The 24,687-nt window shown below is 35.9% G+C and overlaps 2 protein-coding genes across 3 annotated transcripts; one reads left to right on the top strand and one right to left on the bottom strand.

Moving 5' to 3' along the window:
- The first annotated feature begins 222 nt into the window (after window positions 1–222).
- Window positions 223–11,733, top strand: LOC121727923 (checkpoint protein HUS1). Its single transcript, XM_042115987.1, has 7 exons — window positions 223–228; window positions 348–408; window positions 2,647–2,850; window positions 3,102–3,202; window positions 8,538–8,648; window positions 10,494–10,671; window positions 11,049–11,733. The coding sequence occupies exons 2-7, from the start codon at window positions 357–359 to the stop codon at window positions 11,276–11,278; spliced, it is 876 nt and encodes a 291-aa protein (XP_041971921.1). The 5' UTR covers window positions 223–228; window positions 348–356; the 3' UTR covers window positions 11,279–11,733.
- Window positions 11,734–12,700: 967 nt separating this feature from the next.
- LOC121728010 (nuclear pore glycoprotein p62) lies at window positions 12,701–24,609 on the bottom strand. 2 transcript variants are annotated; one of them, XM_042116100.1, is made up of 12 exons: window positions 24,394–24,609; window positions 24,021–24,116; window positions 23,740–23,861; window positions 21,783–21,885; window positions 21,292–21,398; window positions 19,829–19,976; window positions 18,510–19,325; window positions 17,799–17,883; window positions 17,129–17,300; window positions 14,176–14,348; window positions 13,930–14,041; window positions 12,701–13,161 (listed from the first exon to the last, which is right to left on the bottom strand). In XM_042116100.1, exons 1-12 carry the CDS (start codon window positions 24,458–24,460, stop codon window positions 13,003–13,005), a joined length of 2,160 nt encoding a protein of 719 aa, XP_041972034.1. In that variant the 5' UTR covers window positions 24,461–24,609; the 3' UTR covers window positions 12,701–13,002. The 2 variants fall into 2 exon arrangements, with proteins under 2 accessions (XP_041972034.1, XP_041972035.1); XM_042116101.1 differs by having other exon boundaries at window positions 19,835–19,976.
- Between the last annotated feature and the right edge of the window lie 78 nt (window positions 24,610–24,687).

Raw genomic sequence — 24,687 nt, 5'->3', positions numbered from 1 at the left:
ACTGTATTGACTTTATACTTAGACTTTGACTAGACTTTAGACCTGACGATATAGGTACAAAAAAATTGTAAGAATATTGTTTTCTCGCCGTAATATTATACTCGACACTGGCCATGGTTATAGCCGAAGTGGCAAGTGCCATTATAAGAAAAAAAATGAAGAAGAACAAGAAGATGAGCAAATGTTTTCAAATTTCGGATTTCGGCATTCGGTAAAAATTTGCGCTCGGTAAACCGAGTTTTTTTGATAAAAATATGAAATTTGTGAACAAAAAGTTATTGAAAGTAAATTTTAACCATTGAAGAACATTGTCGTCTAAATTTCTAGTATTAATTTATTTTTTATAGACGGTTATAATGAAGTTTCGTGCTGTTATGATAGACGCCGGCCCTATGAGAGAATTTACAAGTAAGTTTTTAAACACAATATTTATATAACAAACTAAATAATTCTAAGTTTTTCCTTATAATAGCGAAAAAAATTTAATATTTAATGTATATGGATTTCGATTAATTCATAATTGAATCGATGATTTCTAAAACAACATAATTAACATTTTTGCCGAAATCGAGTTTATAGCGATTTTGGATTTAGTCTATGGCCATTAATAGATTGTACATTAAATAAACACAATTGTTTTGCGTTTTCTATGTAAATTGAACAACTGAAAATACCGCTTAGTGTTAGAACAACATAGCTGACTGACATTTCTCTTCGGTGATTGTTAGAACAACACAAGTGCATACAATTGTGTTGTTTTTTCACACAACCAACCCTGCATGCAGATTTGAATAGTTTGAAGTGGCGTTCTAGTCTTTTCAGACAACTGTGGAGGTCAAAATAAAAATCATACTTTGTTGAGATATTTTGCAGCCATGGTGGAACACAAGAGTTCAGTAGAATAGAACAATGTTACCCACTCAGAGGGCATTCTTTTCTGCCTTGTGACAGAGCATTTGGGTGTGAAAAAGAAGTTAAAAAAGGAATTTGAGATTTTGTTCAAATTGTCACAAAGGCATCACCCAAATTCTTTGTCCATGTGGTACAGCCAAATGATATAATTAATTTCAAAGCGTGGTGGAAAGCTTATTACAAAAAGTCATGTCTATCAGATTGTTCATATGGCAGAAGTGTTGAGAAAAAAGACAAGATACATTTCACAATATGTACATACTCCCATTTCATCCATTCAGTTGACAATATTGGAAAGGTGAAGGCAAGTGAGTTTATTGATAACCAGATCAATAACTTTTCTTTTGCATTGCGTTTTTCCAAGAAAAGCTGCATTTCTTCACAAATTTTTTTGCCTTCAGAATTGGCATATTCAGTTAAAAAACCGATAAATATAAAAAAAATTGAAGATATCAAAAAGTTAATTTCCTATGTCCCTGATACCTTTAAAGACTTCTATGATGAAATTTTGGAGTGGCCAACCACAATAGTAGAAACTGTAGATGAAGTGGGAGATGATGCATAACTATAAAAGTAGGCATAATAGCAACATTATGTTATGATTTTAAGATTAATAAAGTTGAATAAATATAAGTATTTGAGTTATTATTTTATGTTACAGTAGTTTCTTGGGTATCAAAACAACACAAGTAACAGATTTAATGTCAAAAGCACATAAGTGAAAAACTTTATTATCCATTTATTTAAGTATACTATACGTGGGGGAGCCATGCTTCGGCACGAATGGGCCGGCTCGACCGGAGAAATACCACGTTCTCACAGAAAACCGGCGTGAAACAGCGCTAGCGCTGTGTTTCGCCGAGTGAGTGAGTTTACTGGAGGCCGAATCCCCTACCCTATTCCCTTCCCTACCCTCCCAAATTCCCTTCCCATCCCTACCCTCCCCTATTACCCTATTCCCTCTTAAAAGGTCGGCAACGCACCTGCAGCTCTTTTGATACTGCGAGTGAGTGTCCATGGGCGACGGAAGTTGCTTTCCATCAGGTGACCCGTTTGCTCGTTTGCCCCCTTATTTCATAAAAAAAGATGTATAAAAATACATTATTAGGAGCTATATATACAGAAATATAAATATTTAGAAATCATTGATTCAATTATGATGTATAACTCCTGGTTTCTTAGAATGGTGCATAAATTTGTATTTTATACAATAGTTTTAGTAGTTATAGCACTGTCTGTGAGGTATAATACAAATACTCAACCTGCAATGTCATTGGTTTAATTCTTAAAGTTATTATACCTAGCGGAATAGAGCAACAATCTTGAGCTGTCAAACGTAACGAAATTGGTTTCATCTGTGTGTAAAAATATCTGTATGTATACACCATAAAGTTAATAAACTTAGCGGAATAGAGAAACCAAGGCCTGAGCAAGATAGATGTCACTATCAGTTATCACACTTACACAAACATGATTGAACATGATTTCTATGAGATTAAATAGTCAACGTGCGGCACGTGCCGACTAGACGTCAAAAAAGAGTGCTGCTGTCATGTATCACACGTCTCTTTTTACCACCCAGTGTTACTGATAGTGACATCTCTCTTGCTCAGGCCTTTGTTCCTCTATTCCGCTAGGTATATTAACTTTATGATCAGCATATCTGTTTACTATCTACGGAATGTTAAAGAAAAATTTTACTTCTTTGATATTATTATTAATAAATGTTTTCAGACATTGCAACAACAATATCAAAACTGTCCAAGGAATGTGTACTCAGGTTGTCCACAGATCAATTATATTTTCTCGTTTGTGATGATGTTGGTCCGTCTGCACCTGTATTATGGTGTGAAATACCACAAGCATTGTTCTTCTCGGAGTACCAAATTGTAGGCCTTGATGATGAACATCATGATATATATTTAGCAATTGTTTCAGGTAAATTTTACTTCAATGTATCTTATACAATAGTTCTTAATACAAAAAAAAAAGAATCTTTTTAGAATAATATGATTTTTATAGACAAATATCAGCTAATTCTTATGATTTAGCTCTGCGCTGGAATGTTTAAATGATTATTTATTGTTTTTGGCTAAAGAATAATATTATATCTCCCATTCCTTGTATCAAAACAGTGGATTTTTATGCATTGTTGCAATTGTTATTGTAGGTAACAACTTATTTTTCAGCAAATTTATCCAAATCATTAATTACATTGAAAACTGCCAAAAGCCTGAAAATAAAACTTACAAAGAAGCAATGTCCATGTCTTACTTTGGAAATTGAAATGGTAAGATATGATATTAAGCAAAGAACATAATATAACACTTACACAATACATAGATACTCAAAGCGGTTTCCATTTTAATGTAGATACAATAAAATTTTAATATTATTCATTACTAGATGATGCTCGCAACGGACGCCAAAATTCGTTTATCGCGCAGGAACCGTACATTTTTCCGGGATAAAAAGTATCCTATGTCCTTTCCCGGGACTCAAAGTATCTCCATGCCAAATTTCAGCAAAATCGGTTCAGCGGTTTGGCCATGAAGAGGTAACACACACACTTTCGCATTTATGATATTTATAGTAATAATATGGAAGTATGGACTATTCTTTTAGAAATATTCGTTTGTTTTTTGGAATTTTGTGATATTGATTTCATTGTTTATCTTTAGGATTTTTTTTTGTTGGCCTATTTCTAAAATATAATAATTATTGTTATTATTTTTCCACCAAGTTTTATGAATGCCATTGTAAATTGTAAAACAGAATAATCAAACTGCTAGTCAATAATAACTTAATTGTAACTAGCTGACCTGGCAAACAATGTTTTGCCATATAAATTATTTCTAGTGTCAAAATAAAAAGTAAATAAAAACCTATTCTCAGGCCTTATTAATCCTTCGATCGTGGATTATGCAAATCTATTGTTATTCTATTGTGTGACGTGTCTCGCTCACCGGTGAGCTTATGGGGCTTGATGGGTTAATGTACTATCAGAGATGTTGATTCCTAATGCCGGCTCTTGATATAGGCGAACGCGTTGGCCAACGCGTCTGCAGACGCGTTGGCCCAATGTGTAGAACGGGCGTTCGCGCGTTGGCCGTAGGTATTTAGACGTTGGCCGACGCGTCTGCGAGCTTGCCGCGCGGGTCGGAAATGCCGGCAAAAGATCAAAGGACATTTGTCGCAAGCTTCGCGCTCCATCCACACATAGGCCGCGCGATCAGTTCGCCCGGAGCGGCGATGAAGAGTGCACGTTTCCTTCTTGTGGCGAATTAACATCTAACTTGACGAAATGGCGAACAATATGAGTATCGAGAAAACATTTAAATTTATTGGGCCCTATGGGTCTATACAGACGGACCGCATTTCAACTGCAATCCAACCGCAAATTGCAGTTGAAGTGCAGTTTGAATGCAGTTGACACGACTGCAATAGAACTGCAAACCGAACGCACAGTCGGATTGCAGTTGACTGCAGTCGTGTGAACTTCATACCGACTGCATCCAAAATGCACTATCCCACCCACCCGCACGCTCCACTCTCCCGCGCATGGAATCAGTAGCAGTGCAGTTTGGATGCAGTCGGTATGCGGTTCACACGACTGCACGCCAACTGCAACTGAACTGCAATCCTACTGCGCATTTGGTTTGCAGTTTTATTGCAGTCATGTCAACTGCATTCAAACTGCACTTGAACTGCAATTTGCGGTTGGATTGCAGTTGAAATGCGGTCCGTCTGTATAGACCCTATCAGAGTAAAAACTGCCTGTGGAACCAAAAATCGTATCAAAAGTTGCAAAAAAAAAATAAGGTTATTGGACATTCTATTTTCCTCACGATGTTTTTAGGGTTCCGTACCCAACGGGTAAAAACGGGACCCTATTACTAAGACTTCAACGTCTGTCTGCATTTCTGTCTGTCCGTCTGTCTGTCTGTCCATCTGTCTGTCCGTCTGTCTGTCTCCAGGCTGTATCTCAAGAACCGCTATACTTAGCTAGATTTCTGAAATTTTCGCAGATAATGTACCTATATCTGTTGTCGCTATAACAACAAAATATACTAAGAACAAAATAAATTAAATATTTAATAAATAATAAATATATATTATTAATTATTAATCATGATAATTATAATAAGTAATAATAATTTTTATATATAATAAATAATAAGTAATAAAAAAATTAAATTATTTTAATATTAGGTATAAAATATGTAAAAGTGAGTTTATTTCTTTGTTTGTTACGTTTTCTCGCCTTTTACTTATTTAATTCGAGAATACCCTTTTAAAACTTTTTCTTGTCCACATTTACAAAGTAATTATAAGCTGTGAATAAATATACAGCTGCAGCTGTTAGCGACTCAACATCCATTTTGAATCCGTCCGCACATTGGCGCGATCCAAAGCATACTGAACGACCTTCCTATGTGTGGATTACTCACAAACGCCGTTGCAAGCGCACTGCCAACGCGTCTGCAGACGCGTTGGCCAACGCGTTCGCCTATATCAAGAGCCGGCATTAGGCAGATGGGGGACCTACGTAGTTTGGTCGCGTTACGTCAAACCCAGCCAACAGATCACAAAATATAACAATAATTAACATTGAATTGACATAACTACTACTATAAACACTAAATAACGCATAGACATAATATATACTGTCGTAAAGACCACCTGACAACTCGAAAATGCGTGACCATTTTTGATCTGTCAATGTGTGCGTGTGCTAGTGATGTATATTTTACTATCGATAGTATAGTATTTTGCTATCGATAGTTTAGTCCGTTCGAGTTATTTTACCTGGGTTTCTATAAGAAATAAATAATATGCAACTTTGATAGATTTGTATTTCAAATTAGGTACCTATCATAAATTTTAATTGGCAAAAAAAGGTGACGATTGAAAAGTAGATACACATTTTCTTTTGGAATGATTTTTCAATCGTCGGATATGTTATGACATGAGGTTCTTATAGGGGTAAATAATTTACACTTAACACATTATAAAGTTACTTATTTATTACTCAGGTAAAATCTATCTGGTAAATCAGTCCTTACATTGAAAGTAAACGTTGAAAGTAAACAACACACACAGTATATTATATTTTATTCTTAAATTAAATACATATTATAAAATATCATAATATTTTATTACAATTATTTTGAACCGACTTCCAAACAGGAGGAGTCTAGACGTTCGCCTGTGGATATATTTTTATGTATGTTCAACGATTACTCCGCCGTTTATGAACCGATTTTCAAATTTTTTCTTTTGCTGTACATTGTATTGTTCCGAGTAGGTATCATGTTCACAAAAGTGGTGGTCTGGTGATGGAAACAATGAGAAATCGAAGTGACTCCTTGATATTCAAATGGGAACATATGGTCCCAGAAAACGTTCAAAATCTTTCGATTAATAAATTTAAAAAAGTAGTCAAAGAACGTTTTGTGCCAAAGCCAAAATTATTTCATAATTGATGGCATATCTTGGGAGTAGAATGCTGAATGACTGCTTGCAAGGCTACTTCTACATGACTTACAATTATTATGTATCTATCTATGTTTACATTGTATAATTTTTAATTACAGCATTGTAAATTTTGTTTTAAAAGATTATTTCTTTTCTCACTTTTTTTGGTAAAAAGTGGGCGTGCGAGTTTCTTACGCCGGTTCTTCTCGTCGGCTTAGTTACCGAACCGGTGGTAGGCACCATGTATTCTGAAAATATATTTTATTTTAGATTTGTTCAGAAATAAAGCAATTTTAATTTTGATTTTTTAAAACACCAACTGTAAGTATAGAAAACGTTAAGGACAGCTAAAATGAGTAAAATTATTATTTTTAAACAAAAAATTAAAACCGACTTCCAAGGCAATGACAATAGTAATATTATACTTAAATGAACTAAAAAGTATTAAATAATTCTTATTCTGTACTCAGTATTAATTCTGTTCTCAATCTTCATTATTTTGCAATCGGTACCAGCTAACCTAATCGCCAGTTCTCTGACAGAATAGGTATAACAGCAACTTATATACTTAGGACTGGTACCGACTTCAAAATTATGAAGATTGAGTACAGAATAAGGATTATTTAATACTTTTTAGTTCATATAAGTATAATCTTAAATTAACTAAAAAGCATTAATTGCTTATAATTGCTTATTTTTAATAATTGCTTCAGTAACAAGTGCAACAGTATGTCAAACTTACTGGCACAAATAAAGTTGGGATAGCTCCTTTAACCAAAATAGTATTTATTCTAATTTTTCTTTAAAAATTTTCAATGAAATGTTTGCCTACATATTGTTGAATTTTTCTTGGGATTCCAACCAACACGCCCAATTAATTTCAGCCATTTTCCTCTTATTAGAGGATCTTGAGGGAATCTGTAAAACAAATGATTATGATATATAAATATAAACCTTCCTCTAGTTTTAGAGTCACTCTATATTATAGTAGTTATATTATATTAGCTATATTATACTATACTATATTATATTAGTTAAAATAAGACAATATGTCCTTTTTAGTCCGGCCGCACATTTTCCGAATTTCTGATCACAAAAATTCGGACGCCCCGCCCCGCTCATACATTTTGACACGTCAGAAATTCTTTTAGTATTATGGGTCTACAACAAAATGTATGAACAGAGTGCGTTCCGCCGGGCGTCCGAATTTTTCTGATCAGAAATTTCGGATAATGTGCGGCCGGGCTTAAGGTGATAAATATAAAGGTAAATGATTTTTATTTTAGATTTATGTTATTGTAAAATATCGATAAGCATATCGATAAATTTGATTCAAGCACTAGCGTATATGTAAGAAATTTTGATGAAAAATTTTTCTTCAAAATTTGTGTAATATAGGAACAATAGTACCTTTAGTTACGCAAAATATGAAAGTAAAAGGGAGGATTCACAATATTTTATTTGAAATAGAGAACTAAAGACCAGAATATAGCAAAAATAAACACATCGTAGCAATTAGGACATGAAGATTAATTACGGGTGAAATGTATATTTTTCAGGATTATTCCTATAATTTACACTGCAATCACTCACAGCACAAGTTATTATTGTTATATATAATAATATTTGTTGAAAATAACATACGATTGAAATAATAAATTGCAAATACCGAAAGGCATAAAAACGATTGACGACTTTTGACGACCTGTCAAATAAAAGTTGTTACAATTTTCATTAGACTGCCTCTCTCTTTTCATCTTGTTATAATTCCATAAAGGATTTTCTTCTCTCTCGCACTCTTTGTTGGTCTTTAGCATTATATTATGTCTATGAAATAACGACTAAATGACGTTGGTCTGTCAACTGCCTTTTTTTTAACATGGTGAAATGCTTTACGCATCCCCGGCAAATTGGGGATATCGGCCGGGGTATGTGGGACTCCTGTAGTCTACCCACTTATTATCATTAGTCATTGCTTAAGGCTGAGTTGCGGGTACGATAGAACCTACCGCAATGGTCTGTCAACTGCCTAGGAATCAATTTTCTTGATTGTACATATAAAATTTTATTAAAAGCAGTTGAGCTGTTTTGGAGGAGTTTTGCGCACAAATACTTCTAAAAGAGTATCTTTTAAAATTTGTTTTCAGCCATCATCAACTTCACAAGAGACTCGTCAGGTGACTCATGACATCCCCGTGGTGGTGGTACCGAGGAAGCTGTGGGATGACTTCCAGGAGCCGAGGATACCCCAGCCCGATGTAATTATTGTTCTATACAAACCGTTTTCCCTCGATCTTAACATCTTAGTATACCGTGTGTAACAAAACTAAGTGATAATTACTTTAGGGCACGGGTCGGCAAGTAGTTTTAGGTGGGTCCGGATACTGTAGGAAAATTTTAACGATGTTCTTTTCTGAACCTCGAACAGCACACTTGTCCTATGTAGCTTAAAAATATTATTTTAATTAAAAAAGGTAAGTATACCGTACCTTATCTATGTATTAAATTTATACGTGGGAGAGCAATGCTTCGGCACGAATGGGCCGGCTCGACCGGAGAAATACCACGTTCTCACAGAAAACCGGCGTGAAACAGCGCTTGCGCTGTGTTTCGCCGAGTGAGTGAGTTTACCGAAGGCCCAATCCCCTACCCTATTCCCTTCCCTGGCCTCCCCTATTCCCTTCCCTTCCCTCCCCTATTACCCTATACCCTCTTAAAAGGCCGACAACGCACTTGCAGCTCTTCTGATGCTGCGAGTGTCCATGGGCGACGGAAGTTGCTTTCCATCAGGTGACCCGTTTGCTCGTTTGCCCCCTTATTTCATAAAAAAAAAAAATACTTGGTATAAAATACATTACAATTTACAATATTTTGCGGTCCGAGATTCAACCTTTCACGGTCCACCTGTTGCCTACCGCTGCTTTAGGGTGTGTATGGGTGCTATAATATAGTTTTCTGTAAGTAGCAGCGCTTAAAGAGTAACTTTTTTTCACCTTTGTATGGATAAATTCATGACGCGAGGGCGCTTGCCCATACAAATCATATAAATTTCTTGGCTCTTTCAGCGCCGTTACTTTGGCAGGTAGGTTTAATTGCACCTGTATAAAGTTCACACTTTATACAGGATGCAATTAAACCTACCTGCCAAATTTTTCCAGGGCCCTAGGCCCTACCTACCATTAGGTGAGTCCATTTAACCAAAAAAATACAATATTTTATCCCATTTCAAATCGTTGCAGAACGGTCACTTGAGTATGAGCGGGGGTGACGCGCGGCGAGGCACGCGCGCGGGGGCACGTCACGCGCGGGCGACGCGTCGTGTCCTGCATATTGTGGTGTTTTTTGGGATAACTGATTATGAAAGAAAATATACGTGTATTTTTATTGTTAACAAGGATCAATGTATCAAAATGTGGCCGGAAGGTTTAATTGCACCCTGTATAAGGGACACATACACACCCTATTAAGTATATTATCACTTAGTTTTGTTACACCTGCCCTACTAGACAAGTGGCAAGCGCGTTATCGTAAACGCCAACAAAATGTTTGCGATTTGCAACCATTTGACAGTCATCGCTTCACTAGCAAAATATACGATAATCGCTTGTCCAGGCCCTCTGGTATAAAGCGCAGTGTTTGATGATGTTAAGAAATAAATAATAATAGATATACTTACAATACATCCTTTTACACCTATAAGTATAGATATAAGGATACCCACAGAATACCAAGATGCAATTTTTTGGCTGATTAATTTCAATTAAAAACCAGAGTATACATTACATATTATTCACATCCTGCTCAAAAATAAGTATGTCGTATAAGGTCGAAACACTTACGGATTTTGGTCGCGGATCACTTTTATTAAACCCGACGTTTCGGCTGCTTTACAGCGGCCGTGGTAAGAGGTGCGTGCTGTAAAGCAGCCGAAACGTCGGGATTAATAAAAGTGCTCCGTGACAAAATCCGTAAGTATTTCAACCTTATAATAGGTATCATGAGTGACACTCGCCTAAACTTAAGAAATTATTATCAAAAATAAGTAAGTAGTTTAAATTTCCTGCTTAAAACTATGTTGTCCAAATTTTTTTTATTTGTAACAGATATCAATAGAGTTACCACCGCTGAAGCAATTACGAACAACAATTGACCGCATGAGGACTATGTCATCGGAGGTGGTGTTGAGGGCTTCTGCTGAGGGCAGGTTCACTCTACAGATCAAAACAGACATGGCTAAAGTCTCAACTAGATTTAAGGATTTACGGGTTGAAGCTTTTGAAGGTAATTAATTTTTGCTGCCTGGCTTTGCTATTTGAGTTGTAGGTAGTTTTTTTTTTAGCCTATAGTGTCGCACTGCTAAGCAAAGGCCAACGTAGGTAGTTTATATTTAATTATTATTAACCTGCTGAGTTTGCAAATCTTTATATCCAAAACCCTAGGTGACACATAGGTCTCTACCTACTCTAGCATTTCTCTTTGCTTAGTCTCTGGACGAGATCTTCTTTCTAATATGTATTAATAGAAACCATTTGACCATTTCGTCTATAATTTTACTTCGTATCACCCTGATATTATTATTGAAAACAACAAAATGACTACAAATTTATTTTTTGAGGTAAGATTTCGAGTTTATTGTTCTTTTATCCTTTAACTTCCAGGTCCAATAGATCATTCAGATTCAGAAACTGAGAGCCAAATAAATGAAGATTTATCAAGAATATGCTACTGTCGAGTAGATGCAAAGAAACTATCAATGTTTTTAAGCGCAGACCACATTTCACATCAGCGAACAGTTTGCAGTATAGTAAATAAGAAACTTGTTGTATTATGCCTGTATACACAGGAGAATGTTAAGTTGCAGTGTTTTATAATGGGAATACAGTACTAGGACCTAAGTATTATTGTACAATACTACTGTATTGAAATTTGGATTATCTATAATGGGACCATATTGCTAAGATTGAGAGTCAGTCTATCTATAAAAACATGATGAATTTCTGTAGCTGCCATAAGAAACACTAGATAATAAAATAACCATAATTCCATCGCCGATGGTTCAACTGGTTCTGGGTTGTTTTTTATAAAAGGTATGAATCTTTAAAATATTGATATCAACGGCCAGCGGGACTTTTATAGCATGTAGGATTATAGTCGCTCATATTGAGTTTTTTTTCCATTTAGATCGAAACAAATTAGAATGTTGTATAATTATAGAATATTTATTATTTATAAGTGAAAAGAACTGCCATATCAATCAAAAGTTAGAAAAAAAGGCAAAAGCAAACTTTAAAGACTATCGAGCGCAAAATTAGTCGCGCTAAGTTTACTATTTATTTATTAAAACATTCAATTGAAAAATACTATTTTATTCATAACTTTACAATTAATATTATACCTATGTTATTTAAATTACAATTTATTTCTGCCATTTATCAATGAAAAACAAACCCAACTGCGCACGCCATTTACACGTATCCAATACCCTATATAAGGCTTCAGTCTCGAAATCAGCTTGCAGCGGTGAGGTAGCGGCAGCGACGGCCCGGGAGCGGCGCGTTCCAATGTAGGTGTAGATTTGGACCGGTTTTCCAAAACAGTGGCGCGCGATTACTCGACGGCTTCCCGCACCGACGCCACCGCTCCCGTCCGCTGCCCGCTGATTTCGAGACTCCAAGAAGCCTCATATCTACATGGCTATTATATTGGCGAGTTATCAAAATCAGAAGCAGTTGCTGAAGAGACAACTGTTTTCATTTTGCTGTAGCCAAAATATAAACTTAGTAAAAACCAACGCGCTAAACATTGTAGGTTACAAGTTTATTTTAGAGCCTTGATAGACCTACCAAGTAGAGTGGCGAGAGTTTTTAGGGTTCCGTACCCAAAGGGTAAAAACGGGACCCTATTACTAAGACTTCAATGTCTGTCTGTCTGTCTGTGTGTCTCCATGCTGTAACCCAAGAACCGCTACAGCTAGATTTCTGAAATTTTCTCAGATTGTGTATATCTGTTGCCACTATAACAACAAATACTAAAAACAAAATAAAATTAATATTTAACGGGGGCTCCCATACAACAAACGTGATTTTTTTGCTATTTTTGCTCAATATCCATAACTGCTACACATAGGCACTTGAAATATTGACGAAATACTCAGATATATTTGTACTTTAATAATCAATAATAAAATTTAAATAAATTAAATAATCCTAAACAAAAAAACACAATTTTCAGCCTATTTTTGCTCGATTGAGGTACGGAACCTTTCGTGCGCGAGTTTAACTCGCATTTGGCCTATTTTATTCTTTTGCAGAGAGCACTGTCTCGCCACTCTCGGTAGGTGTAACAAGACCCATGGCGCCTAAGTTTTTGGACAAATAACAGTGGTCATCTATCCACTATCGCTTTTGATTGGCTAGCGTCAAAAAATTAACCAATCTAAGTAAAAAAGATCCTGCGAAAAAAGCTCGCAGTAACGGCTTTTCTACAAAAACAAAAAGTTTCTTTTTGGAGGTATTTGTGGTGAAATCTCGCTTTTTTACTTGTGGTGAAATCTCACTTTTTTATTTGTGGTGAAATCTCGCCCAGGGGCTGGCAGAAATCAGGCATATTCGCTTAGTTATAAGTGAGATGGAACGATCTCTCGTTGTCCCTCCTCAGGGTATCGTGCGTCGCCTTCAACGTGTCCAGCTTGTCCGTGATCTGAGCTATGGAGTTGTCTATCCACTGCATCGACGACATGTGCGCGTTGAGAATACGACCGATTTGGACAATCTGAAATTATATAATACGAAATACATGTTAAAAATAAATAACATACTTTGATGTTATTTAACTAATATATAGTTAATAACACATTTGTAAATATAAAAGTTTGTCCTCCCGCTTGTGTACGCTTTTTTAGAGTTCCGTATCCAAAGGGTAAAAACGGGACCTATTACTAAGACTTAATAATTGTCTGTCCGTCTGTCTGTCTCCAGGCAGTCTGTGTATCTCAAGAACCGCTGTAGCTAGATTTTTGAAATTTTTACAGTATGTGTATAATATCTGTTGGCACTATAACAACAAATACTAAAAACAAAATGAATTAAATATTTAAGGGGGGCTCCCATACAACAAACGTGATTTTTTTGTTTTTTTTTTGCTATATCAATAATAAAAAAAGTATAATTAAAATAATCATGGGGGGCTTCCATACAAAAAACACAATTTTTTGGCTATTTTTTTTCTTTTAAAATGGTACGGAACCCTTCGTGCGTAAGTCCAACTCGCACTTGACCGATTATTGATTTATAAAAACTCCTAATATTTTGTTACCTGTTTTCTCTAAGTCAGAGATAAGTATTTTTGTAATGCATTCCAGACACTATAATATAATATATTCCTATTTGTTTCTACATGTATGTCAATCGATGGAGTACTATATCAATATTTTGGTGTTACGAACACAAAAATATTGATATAGTACTCCATCGATAAATGAATGAAACATGTAGCGATAAGTCAGTAAACTAATTTCTATGTAATATATTATACACTTACAGGATCATTGCTGTCTTGACTCCTGTTGGTTTCGTTCAGATGTTCAATAACTTCCTTCAGGTCTTCTGACATCTGACGCAGCTGTGTGTCCAGGGTTTCCGCAAGAGAATACCTGAAAAAGGAAATATTGTTTAGTTTTGTAGTTTCAAAAACTAAATTTAAATATTAAGTTTTCTAATATAATATTTATTCTATACGAATTAACTTTATAACTACTTATAATAAAGCGTCGATATTAATACATACATGTGTTCTCTCTCCGGATCTCTCATTCTATCAGCCCCGTCAGCTAACTGCTTCTCAAGCGGCGCTAACAACTGTTCTAACTCCTTTTGCTGAGCGAGCACAAAGTCCAGTTCGTGTTCCAAACTCTGTTGCTCGTTCTTGACCGTCTCTACTGCATCATTGAGTTCCACTATCTGAAGATAAAATCATTTTGTTAAGGCTCAGAAGCGATGCAAGTACATATGCTGTTATAATGACGCGCGACGGTAACAAAAATTCACATCACCCAGAAGTAAACATAGATCTGAAATTCCAAATTTTATATGCATATTCAGTGGGTCTGAGAATCGGCTAATGTGTACTTTTTATGTTGATAAGTGCATTTGCTGAATAAATAATAGTAAATTATTACAACTCGAGACTGACGGCAGGCCTGTCCCACTCGCGAGAATAGGTATCGAACTGTAAGTACCACCCGCGGGTGGCCAATCAGTAGGGACTCACAAGCGAGCGGTGACGCACGCGCAAGATTTTTCGTCGCGTATCTACTGTTTACTGATCATAGAGGAATTTTATTCATGATACTGATTTAACTGCTGTGACAAAATCGTTATAAATCTTATAAAAATGAACAATTAAGAAAGGCCAATGAAATATGTATTTGAATAAGGTATTTAAATACAAAAAGTAGATAAAAACTATACAAACATAGCAAATAAACCAATTTCATACAAAGAAACGCACAAACTACACAGAAATAAACACAAGTTACTATGTTTAAATTGTAAAAGTTTCCTGCACTATAATCGAATATATAAAACTACTATAAAATATAGGTTGGGTTACTAAAATTTTATATTACTATAAAAAGGTTTGCTTTTCATACCAATAGTAATTAAAAAAGAATATTTTGTTTTAAAAGGCGAAAACCTTGATTTCGTCAGAAAAAGTACGAGTTATGCGATAGACAGAGAGCGGACATGTAGGTGGATATAATTGTAGGCACCTAGCACTGCGCGGTCGGAATTTGAACTTAATAGTATCGTAACGTGAGTCGTTATTTCTTTAAACGGGTTTCGCCAGTGAGACTTCTGTTGGTACTACTAATATATATTCTGTGCTGACGGCGACCATTGTTTGTGCGACGGGATAGCGATGGACGTTGCCATGGTGACATACTTATTTAGTCACTTCAATAAAATAATATGGACGAAATACTACTTTATAATATCCGGTGTATGTTTATAGATGTGTTTATTTTTTTCTATCTATACTAATATTATAAAGCGGAAGAGTTTGTTAGTTTGTTTGTTTGATTGTTTGTTTGTTTGAACGCGCTAATCTCAGGAACTACTGGTCCGATTTGAAAAATTCTTTCAGTGTTAGATAGCCCACTTATCGAGGAAGGCTATAGGCTACATTTTATAACGCTAAGACTAATAGGAGAGAAGAAATAGAGGAAAGTGTGGAAAAAACGGGAGAAATTATTTGTAATGGCTTATTTGAACGCGCTTATCTCAGGAACTACTGGTCCGATTTAAAAAATTCTTTCAGTGTTAGATAGCCCATTTACCAAGAAAGGCTATAAGCTACATTGTTTCATGCTAAGACTAATGAGAGCGAAGAAATATAGAAAAATGTTGAAAAAATTGGGGAAATTATTTGAAAGGGCTTATTTGAACGCGCTAATCTCAAGAACTACTGGTCCGATTAAAAAAAATTCTTTCAGTGTTAGATAGCCCATTTATCAAGAAAGGCTAAAGGCTATATTTTATCACGCTAAGACTAATAGGAGCGAAGAAATAAAGGAAAATGTAAAAAAAAAACGGGGCAAATTATTTGAAAGGGCTTATCTCACTAACTACTGGAGCAATTTTTCTGTTATTTGGCACAGGTAAGAAGTAGACCACGTTAAGGATCATAGGCTATTTTTTGTGGACTAATTTGTCTATGAAATATCTAATTTACACGGGCGAAGCTGCGCGGAACGTTATATTATTACGCGTGGTCACGACATCATCACATCACGCGTAAAGTGTAAACGGCTGGACCCATTTTGCTGAAATTTGGTATAAAGATACTTTGAGTCCCGAAAAAGAACATATATGATACATTTTGTCCCGGAAAAATTACTCTTTACTGCACAATATACTTTTATGATTTGCGCGTAAGCTATTCAATCTATTTTGATGGAATTTGGTATGGAGATACTTTGAGTCTCAAGAAAGGACAAGGAATACTAATTTTGTCCCGGAAAATGTACGGTTCCCGCACAATAAACTTTTATGATTATCACCTAAAGTCTAAACTATTCAATCTATTTTGATAAAATTTGGTATGGCAATACATTTCAGTCGCGGGAAAGGACAAGGGATACTTTTTATCCCAGAAAATATACAGTTCTCGCACAATAAACTTTTATGATTCTCGCCTAAACTATTTAATCTATTTTGATGAAATTTGGCATGAAGATTGGAGATACTAATTTGAATCTGTGATAAGGAATGTTTTTTGTCCCAGAAAAATGTGCGGTTCCCACACAATACACTTTTCTGATTTGCGCGTAAACGACTCAATCGATGTACGGGAACAACTATAAAGTCCACGCGGACGAAGTCGCGGGCAACAGCTAGTACTTTATAATTGCAAAACAACGTTTACTGGGACAGCTAGTATTGATATAAACTAACGCCTGCGCTGGTCGCGCCTCAACGCTGAGTGCATTTTTAATTTTGGTGAACCCGTTCAAGGTCTTGCCAAGTTGTTCAATATGCCAAAAAAAGGCAAGCAGCTGTACTTGTATAGATATTTGCTGGGTAATTTTTTCCAAGGTTAGGTTAGGTTATAATATAATATGCTTTATATATTTTATCCACCGTAATCAAACTGTAGTTATTTACTGTGCACATTTTTTATGTTACGGCAAATTGTATATATTAGAATATTCTTTATACACTGACTATGATCAACCCACTTTTTCTCCGTTGGATATAAGCAGGCGGTCCCACGCGTTGATCTGCGTGGCCTGGCCGATGAAGGTCCGCTCCTGCTCCTCCAACTCCAGAGTCCATTTGTTGATGCTCTCCTCTAATTGCGCGAACGTCACTGAAGATATCGCCGCCGGTGCGGTAATGGCCGCTGTTGTGCTGAAGATACATTGTTTATATTATAAAAATATTTGTGAAAGTGTGTCTAATCTCTTATAGTAGGGGAGGGGAAGGTGCTATTTTTGTAGTCACTCGAGCGTCATGGAGACCTAGTAGGTTTTTTACATTAGGTATTATTTGCTGAAGATCAATCCATATTATATTTTGAAAGTATGACTGCCTATTAGCCTTATTCGGCTGTCTATTATCTGTTCACATCTAAATCTCTGACCTGATTCTGATGTTTGGCATAAACTATAAAGATACTTTGGGTATAAAAGGACATGGAACAGTTTTAATTTTGTATTGTACAGTACAGCTGAATGAAATCAATCTACTTATTATGTGATTACCCTCTCTACTCAGGTATGGTATTCACTATTCATAAGAAGAGCATTTGTAAGTGTCTGTACTCGAATATACCAAAGCTCGTAATGTCGTGGTCATTTTAGTTGAAATTTTACAGGTGAAAATTATTATTAAAAATATAATACTTACGTTGTTGCGGTGCTGAGTGTAGGCAATGCTGCGCTTGTGCTGGATTGTCCCAGCGCAGTAATACCGGACGGCGCAGATGTTGATGCTGAAAATATTGCAAGAATTCATTATGAAAATTGCAATAATCTCTCTCCTAAAAACTATAACAACACTACTTTGTCAATAAAAATGATTTTTCCTAAAAACATTGAATATAATTTAATTGCTCCAAAACACGTTTAAATATTTCAAAGTTTCAAACATACACACCCCTTTACTGATAAAGATATAATCGCAGCGTTTTTTTTGGTTTCTATTCTAGATTTATTTGGGACTTTTCAACTGTCAGATAAAAGTTGGCAACCTTGTATAGTTATTCGTAAACATCATAGTAGTAAGCTGGATAAAATATAATATACAGGGTGTAACAAAAATAAGTGATAATAATTTAGGGTGTGTCCGTGTTCCTTGTAGAGAGTTCACTGTGAAAGTAGCAGCGCTGAAAGACCAAATTTTTTTTTCACTTTTGTATGGGGAAACTCGTGACGCTCGCGCCCTTGCCCATACAAAAGTGAAAAAATTTTTTCGTCTTTCAGAGCTGCTACTTTCACAGTTAACTCTCTACAAGGAACACGTACACACCCTAAAGTATTATCACTTATTTTTGTTACACCCTGTAGTACATACTATAAATACCAATACTTTACTTTTTTGATACTTCAAAATACTTACTTGTTCCTGAAGTGGTTGCCGTTTTACCAAAAGACAGAGCACCTGACGTGCTGAAGCTGAGTCCCGTGCTAGCCGTGGTTGTTGTGGTACCAAAACTGAGCCCTCCACTGGTTGTGGTTGCCCCAAAGTTTAACCCTCCAGTGAGCGGAGCCGCGCTTGTGGTTGCTGGCTTAGTACCAAAACTTAGAGTCGGCTGACTTTGCCCTGTTTGGGTGGTACTAAAACTTAGACTGGGTTGGCTTTGAGTCGTTGGAGTTGTTCCAAAACTCGCAGTTGGCTGAATCGTCGCTGCTTGAGTGCTCGGTGCTGTCCCAAAACTAGCCGGCTGGCTAGTTTGCGCCGTGGTACCAAAACTTAGACTGGGTTGCGAGGTACCAAGACTTAGGGAGGTCGGCTGGCTTTGCGTGGTTGCTCCGAAGCCCGGTTGCGTCGTCGCCGCTCCGAATGACGGCTGACTAGTTTGTGGGGTACCAAACGACAGAGCCGACGTTGTTTGTGGTTTGGTACCAAAGGACAAAGTTGCTTGTGTTGTTTGTGCGCCGAAACTGGGAGCTTGGGTTGTCGGCGCGGCTGCGAAGTTTAAAGGTTGACTTTGCGTGCTGGTAGCAAAGGATTGTCCACTTTGTGTGGTCTGAGGAGTCAGGTTGAAACCGGATTGGGTGGCACCGAAAGGTTGAGCTGTGGTTTGAGCGGGTTGACCGAACTGTGGCGTTTGTTGTGCTGGGGTTGCCACTTGACCGAACGCTGGTGGCTGTTGGGCACTTGTGGTTGCAGCTCCACCGAAAGAAAATCCACTTGCACCCCCAAAAGTTGGCGCTAGAATGAGAGACAAAATTTTTAGGTTAGGTTCTTTATAAGTCATTTTGTATGGAAAAACAGGAAATTCGTTATATTTACTGTGTATGATACCCACGAAATAAACTAAACCATATCTTTGATAATGCCTCAAATACGAATATTATAGACATTTACCTAAATTTACCTAAATATTTCATAATCCAAATACGATAATTGTACTACAATTATTGCCTATTTTACACAAGACATTCAATCCTTAAAACCGAAACCTTAAACTACTTAGGTAGTACATGAACTTAGAAAGACAAATAATAAAATTTGAAAACTTTTATTTTTAAAACATTTTTAGTTATTCCATAGGTTAGGGTCAATTTATAGTAGCGCAGAGTCCAAGCACATCGAAGCGCCTTACCAAAACCTGAACATAACAAATTCAATCTTAACTGTTAGGGTTGTATTAAATTCAAATTTTGCCATCCATTTTTAGTAAGGCAGATGCTTAAAAAATACAAAATATTTACCAGCACCAGCGCTAGTAGTGGTAGCGGTAAGTCCGCCGAAGCTGAACGCCGGCTTGCCCGCCGCCTGCCCAAAGGCCGGCGCATTACTTGTGGCCGTCCCGAGACTGAATGCGGATTGTGTTGACTGCGGCGCAGTCGACGTGGGTGCCTGTAATTGTTTAGTAATTTTATACTATAGTAGCGAAAGCTAATACGAATAATAAAAACTAAGGAAACATAACTCCCATACTTCATCCGTTTCGAATTTGGTTCCTTTTCGCACACTAAAAATTAATATATGACAATAGCAACGAGACACTAACAGTCTTTACGAAATTAAACAGTTGACAATAATTGTCACTTATATTATTACACAAAAAACACAAAATTGAGACCTGAATACTTGCATAAAGTATGCATGTATTCGGGTCACATTTTGTAGACTCGCAGATCAAATTTTTTGACACGGTTACTCTTCCTTACTTTTTATTATTCGTAGTGTGAAAGTATTGTAGAGGTTTAATTTTGATTGCTCAATCATTAAACTATCCATACTTAATATTATAAATGCGAAAGTATGTCTGTCTGTTTAAATTTTTTCACTTTAATTTTGATTACTCAATCAATAAAATAACCGCTGAATGGATTTTGCTGGGCATGGAGATACTTGGAGTCTTGGGAAAGGACATAGGATACTTTTTATCCCGGAAAAGTGTACGGTTCCCAGCGATAAACAAATTTCGGCGCAACAGAGTTGCGGGCGTCATCTAGTTGACGATAAAGTTTGTATTAGTATTAGATCTTTTTATTGCCAAGGTGAAATGTTAAAAACAAAATATTATGTATCTAGCACTGCTATTTTGTGTTAATTAAAGACGTGAGTGGAAGAACCAGTTATCTAACATTTGAAAACATGAGGAAAATTACTAATCTTTGCCTTATAATAATTGGAACAAACTTTGTAACTTACCTACTTCAGCATCTGGGTAATTATATCTAGCTACACATAAAATCCAGTTTTTTTTTATTTCAAATCATTTTTTCAGCCCTAAAGCCTCCATTTTTGCAAAAAAAAAAACGGCAATTTTTCACTGTTTTTAATATCTATGGACACTTCACACCGTGTCAGTCTGGCCCCGTGCTAAGTACCTGAAGGACTTGTGTTACGGATACCAGATAACAGAAATATATTTAAGATTTTTATTATATTATCATTACATATATTTAATACACATCCATGACCCAGGAACATTGGAAACTTTTTTGTTCCGTCAGCGGGATTCGAACCCGCGATCCCTGGCTTGAGCTGTCAGTGATGTCACACACTCTTAACCATAGAGCCACAGAGGTCAATGAACTTACTGTAATTAGTTACTGTGACATAGTTTAGAATTTGTTACGAGCTTGCACTACAATTGTTGCAGTAGAATCAAAACACTTACAAATAGTTTTACTTAAAAATTTGATAACAAATTGGGTAATACCGTAGACAGTTGGGGTGCTGAGAACCCAGAAGCGGGTGTTGTAAGTCCCGTGCCAGTCTTGAAGGAGAATGATGAAGCCTGCGGTGTGCCAAATGGGGTCACTGTCGCTAGAATTATATAAAGAAAGTTCTTTTATTCAAATAAAAGCTTAAAGATCTCAGCTTAAACTTAATAATTGGATGCAAGCTAGATTGGGCTGTTTCATATGTAAAAGCTTAAAAAAGTATTTTAAAAGCATGATTTAATGAATGAATTTATAGATTGGACCATTTCATATGACGTAAACACTAAACAACCAATGGCACCGCTGTAAACTCTGGCTGTGTAATGCAAATGGAGCCCAAAGGATATTTTCATAACGGACTAACAGCATCTGTTTTTAAAAATCATATCAGATACATTATAATATAAACAAAATCCATGAGTCGAATAATATGTACATTGTACAACCTCCATTATTTTTTAGTTACTTAAATAGTTATTGCCATTACCTTGTGTAGCGGGTGCTCCGAACGCAGGAGTTTGGGTCTGTTGGCCACCACCAAACGCAGGAGTTTGGGTCTGTTGGCCACCACCAAACAGTGGCGTAGATTGCTGAAAAATTTAAAATAGTGGTATCATGGTACTATAATTTATATCACTCTTTGTAATGGATTATTGCTAAACTTAACATCATGCTTTCTGTTTCATAGTATAAACAGACCTAGAAAAAATATGATAAAATTTATCCATTCGATTGTGGAAAAACGAGACAATAGAATAGAATATGTCCTATCAAATGTATTATATGTTAAAAAGAATATATATGAATTCAAGAAAAAATGTGATACCCATGGGAGAAATACTCGTAATAAACATAAGCTTGAAATTCCGGTTACTAGACTTACTAAAGTCAAAAATTCTTTTAAAGGTCAATGTATACGCCTTTATAATAAAATCCCAGCAAACGTTCAAAATCTGTCAATTAATAAATTTAAAAAAGTTGTTAAAGAATGTTTGTGTACCAAAGCATACTATAAGGTTACTGATTTCATGAATGATAGTACACCGTGGGAATAAAGTCGCCCCCTGCAGAGCTGTTTCTGTATATTATTTTATTGTAATATTGTACACTGGTTGTATTTAGTTTTTTTATTTTTTATTTAGTTATAATGACATTGTAATTTTCCATCTTTTTGGTAAAAGATGGCCCCGTGCGAGTTTCTTACACCGGTTCTTCTTGCCGGGTTAGTTCCCGAACCGGTGGTAGGCCCCAGTAGCAACAACGTTCGGAAAACGTTTGAAAAAACTTATTCTGAATAAAAATTTTTGACTTTGACTTTGGATAGGGGCTTGATGAATTAATTTACATTTTACAATTACAAAACAACTGATTTCCAAAAATTGTGTTAAGAAGTGTTAAGATGTAGGCATAATTTTGGTTGTTGTAGCGGCAATAGAAATCTATACTAATATTATAATTGGGAAGAAAACGAGAAAAATTATTTGAAATGGCTTATTTGATTTATCTCACGAACTACTGGATCATTTTTTCTGTTATTTGGCACAGATAAAAAGTAGACCATGTGAAGGATCATAGGTTGTTTTTGGTGGGCTGATTTGTCTGTGAAATATCTAATTTACGCGGGCGAAGCTGCGCGGAACGTTATATTTCGCGTGGTCACGACATCACGCGTAAACGGCTGGACCGATTTTGCTGAAATTTGGTATAAAGATACTTTGAGTCCTGAAAAAGAACATAGGATATATTTTGTCCCGGAAAAATGAATGGATACTGCACAATATACTTTTATGATTTGCGCGTAAACTATTCAATCTTTTTTGATGGAATTTGGTATGGAGATACTTTGAGTCTCGGGAAAGGACAAGGAATACTAATTTTGTCCCGGAAAATGTACGCTTCCCGCACAATAAACTTTGATGAAATTTGGTATGACAATACTTTCAGTCTCAGGAAAGGACAAGGGATACTTTTTATCCCGGGAAATATACGGTGCACAATAAACTTTTATGATTCTCGCCTAAACTATTTAATCTATTTTGATGAAATTTGGCATGGAGATTGGAGTTGCTAATTTGAATCTGGGACAAGGAATGTTTTTTGTCCCGGAGAAATGTGCGGTTCCCACACAATATACTTTTCTGATTTGCGCGTAAACAACTCAATCGATGTACGGGAACAACTATAAACTAAAGTCCATGCGGGCAACAGCTAGTACATGATAATGTGTAAAAATTTCAACTCTCTAGCTATTACCATCCTTGAGTTATAGCCTGGAGACAGACAGATGGACAGACATTGAAGTCTTAGTAATAGGGTCCAATTTTTACCCTTTGGGTACGTAAGTAGGTATTATAATATTATATACTATAGTAAGCCTTGTCTTGAAATTTTTAAAAATACTAATTTAAATGATAATCATATTATGTCATGTCAAGATTAGGTACCTGTTGTGCTGGTTGTCCAAATCCAGGGCTGCCTACTGTTTGATTTGGTGGTGAAGTGAAGCCAAAACTAGGTTTAGCAGCACCAAAAGCTGGAGCGGCAGTGGTGGCAGTTGGAGTTGAAACTGAAATAATTTTGTTTCTTGTCAATGGCTACAAGAATTATCATGAGATTTGATTGTTTAGCAAGAAAAAAAAACAACAAGCCTAGGTCTTATCCAAAGGAAATTGTGAATTTAAGAGTTAACTATTTTTTTAGCACTGAATGTCAATAAAATACTTACAAAGACTTGGCGCCGCAGTGGTTTTAGCTCCAAAGGAAAAAGCACCGAAGCCGGGTGTACTTGTAGTTGGACTTCCAAACAGATTTGGTTTGTTATCTGGAAAATGGAGTTTTGTCATTGCAAACATTTGTATTCAACAAGGTTGAACATAAAAAGTTTTAAATTATAATTTAATATTAATATATCATTTCTATTATAGCATTCAAATGGATTTTTTTTATTTAAATGTTAGAAATATTTCGTAAATATAGGTTAGAATTTTGTTGACATGTTTCATGAAAGCGAATTAGCGCCACTTGCTACAATTATAAAAAATCACATTAAGAAAATAGAGCGTTAGAACAATGTAGTATAATATAATGAAATAAATAACCAGTAGCAGCTGTGGGAGTCCCAAAAGTATTGGCGGTTGTGGCGGCTTGCCCAAATGAGAAGCTCATTTTGGCAAATTTACGGCGTTATCACCAAACTTGACAAAGAAAAAATAATAAGATGTACTTGGTGTTGTATCTATTTTGTTGCAGTGTATATTTTATTAAATACTAATCCTAAATAAAAAATACTACGCTCACGGCTCAACGACTATTTGGATTTTGTTTGACAGCTGACTGACATTGACATTAGTTTTTTCTTTCTTAAGGCACTTCGGCTATATAACCATGGCCAG

This window comes from Aricia agestis, chromosome 6 (genome assembly GCF_905147365.1).
Source record: "Aricia agestis chromosome 6, ilAriAges1.1, whole genome shotgun sequence".
In the NCBI taxonomy this organism is placed as follows: domain Eukaryota; kingdom Metazoa; phylum Arthropoda; class Insecta; order Lepidoptera; family Lycaenidae; genus Aricia; species Aricia agestis.
This window is presented reverse-complemented; position numbering and strand designations above follow the sequence as displayed.

Coding starts and splice junctions, on each gene's coding strand:
- LOC121727923 (XM_042115987.1), top strand. CDS start 357: ATGAAGTTTCGTGCTGTTATGATAGACGCCGGCCCTATGAGAGAATTT. Junction 2,851..3,101: donor ATATTTAGCAATTGTTTCAG/GTAAATTTTACT, acceptor CTTATTTTTCAG/CAAATTTATCCAAATCATTA. Junction 8,649..10,493: donor CGAGGATACCCCAGCCCGAT/GTAATTATTGTT, acceptor TATTTGTAACAG/ATATCAATAGAGTTACCACC.
- LOC121728010 (XM_042116100.1), bottom strand. CDS start 24,460: ATGAGCTTCTCATTTGGGCAAGCCGCCACAACCGCCAATACTTTTGGG. Junction 17,884..18,509: donor GGCAACCACTTCAGGAACAA/GTAAGTATTTTG, acceptor CAATATTTTCAG/CATCAACATCTGCGCCGTCC. Junction 13,162..13,929: donor GTCAAGACAGCAATGATCCT/GTAAGTGTATAA, acceptor ATATAATTTCAG/ATTGTCCAAATCGGTCGTAT.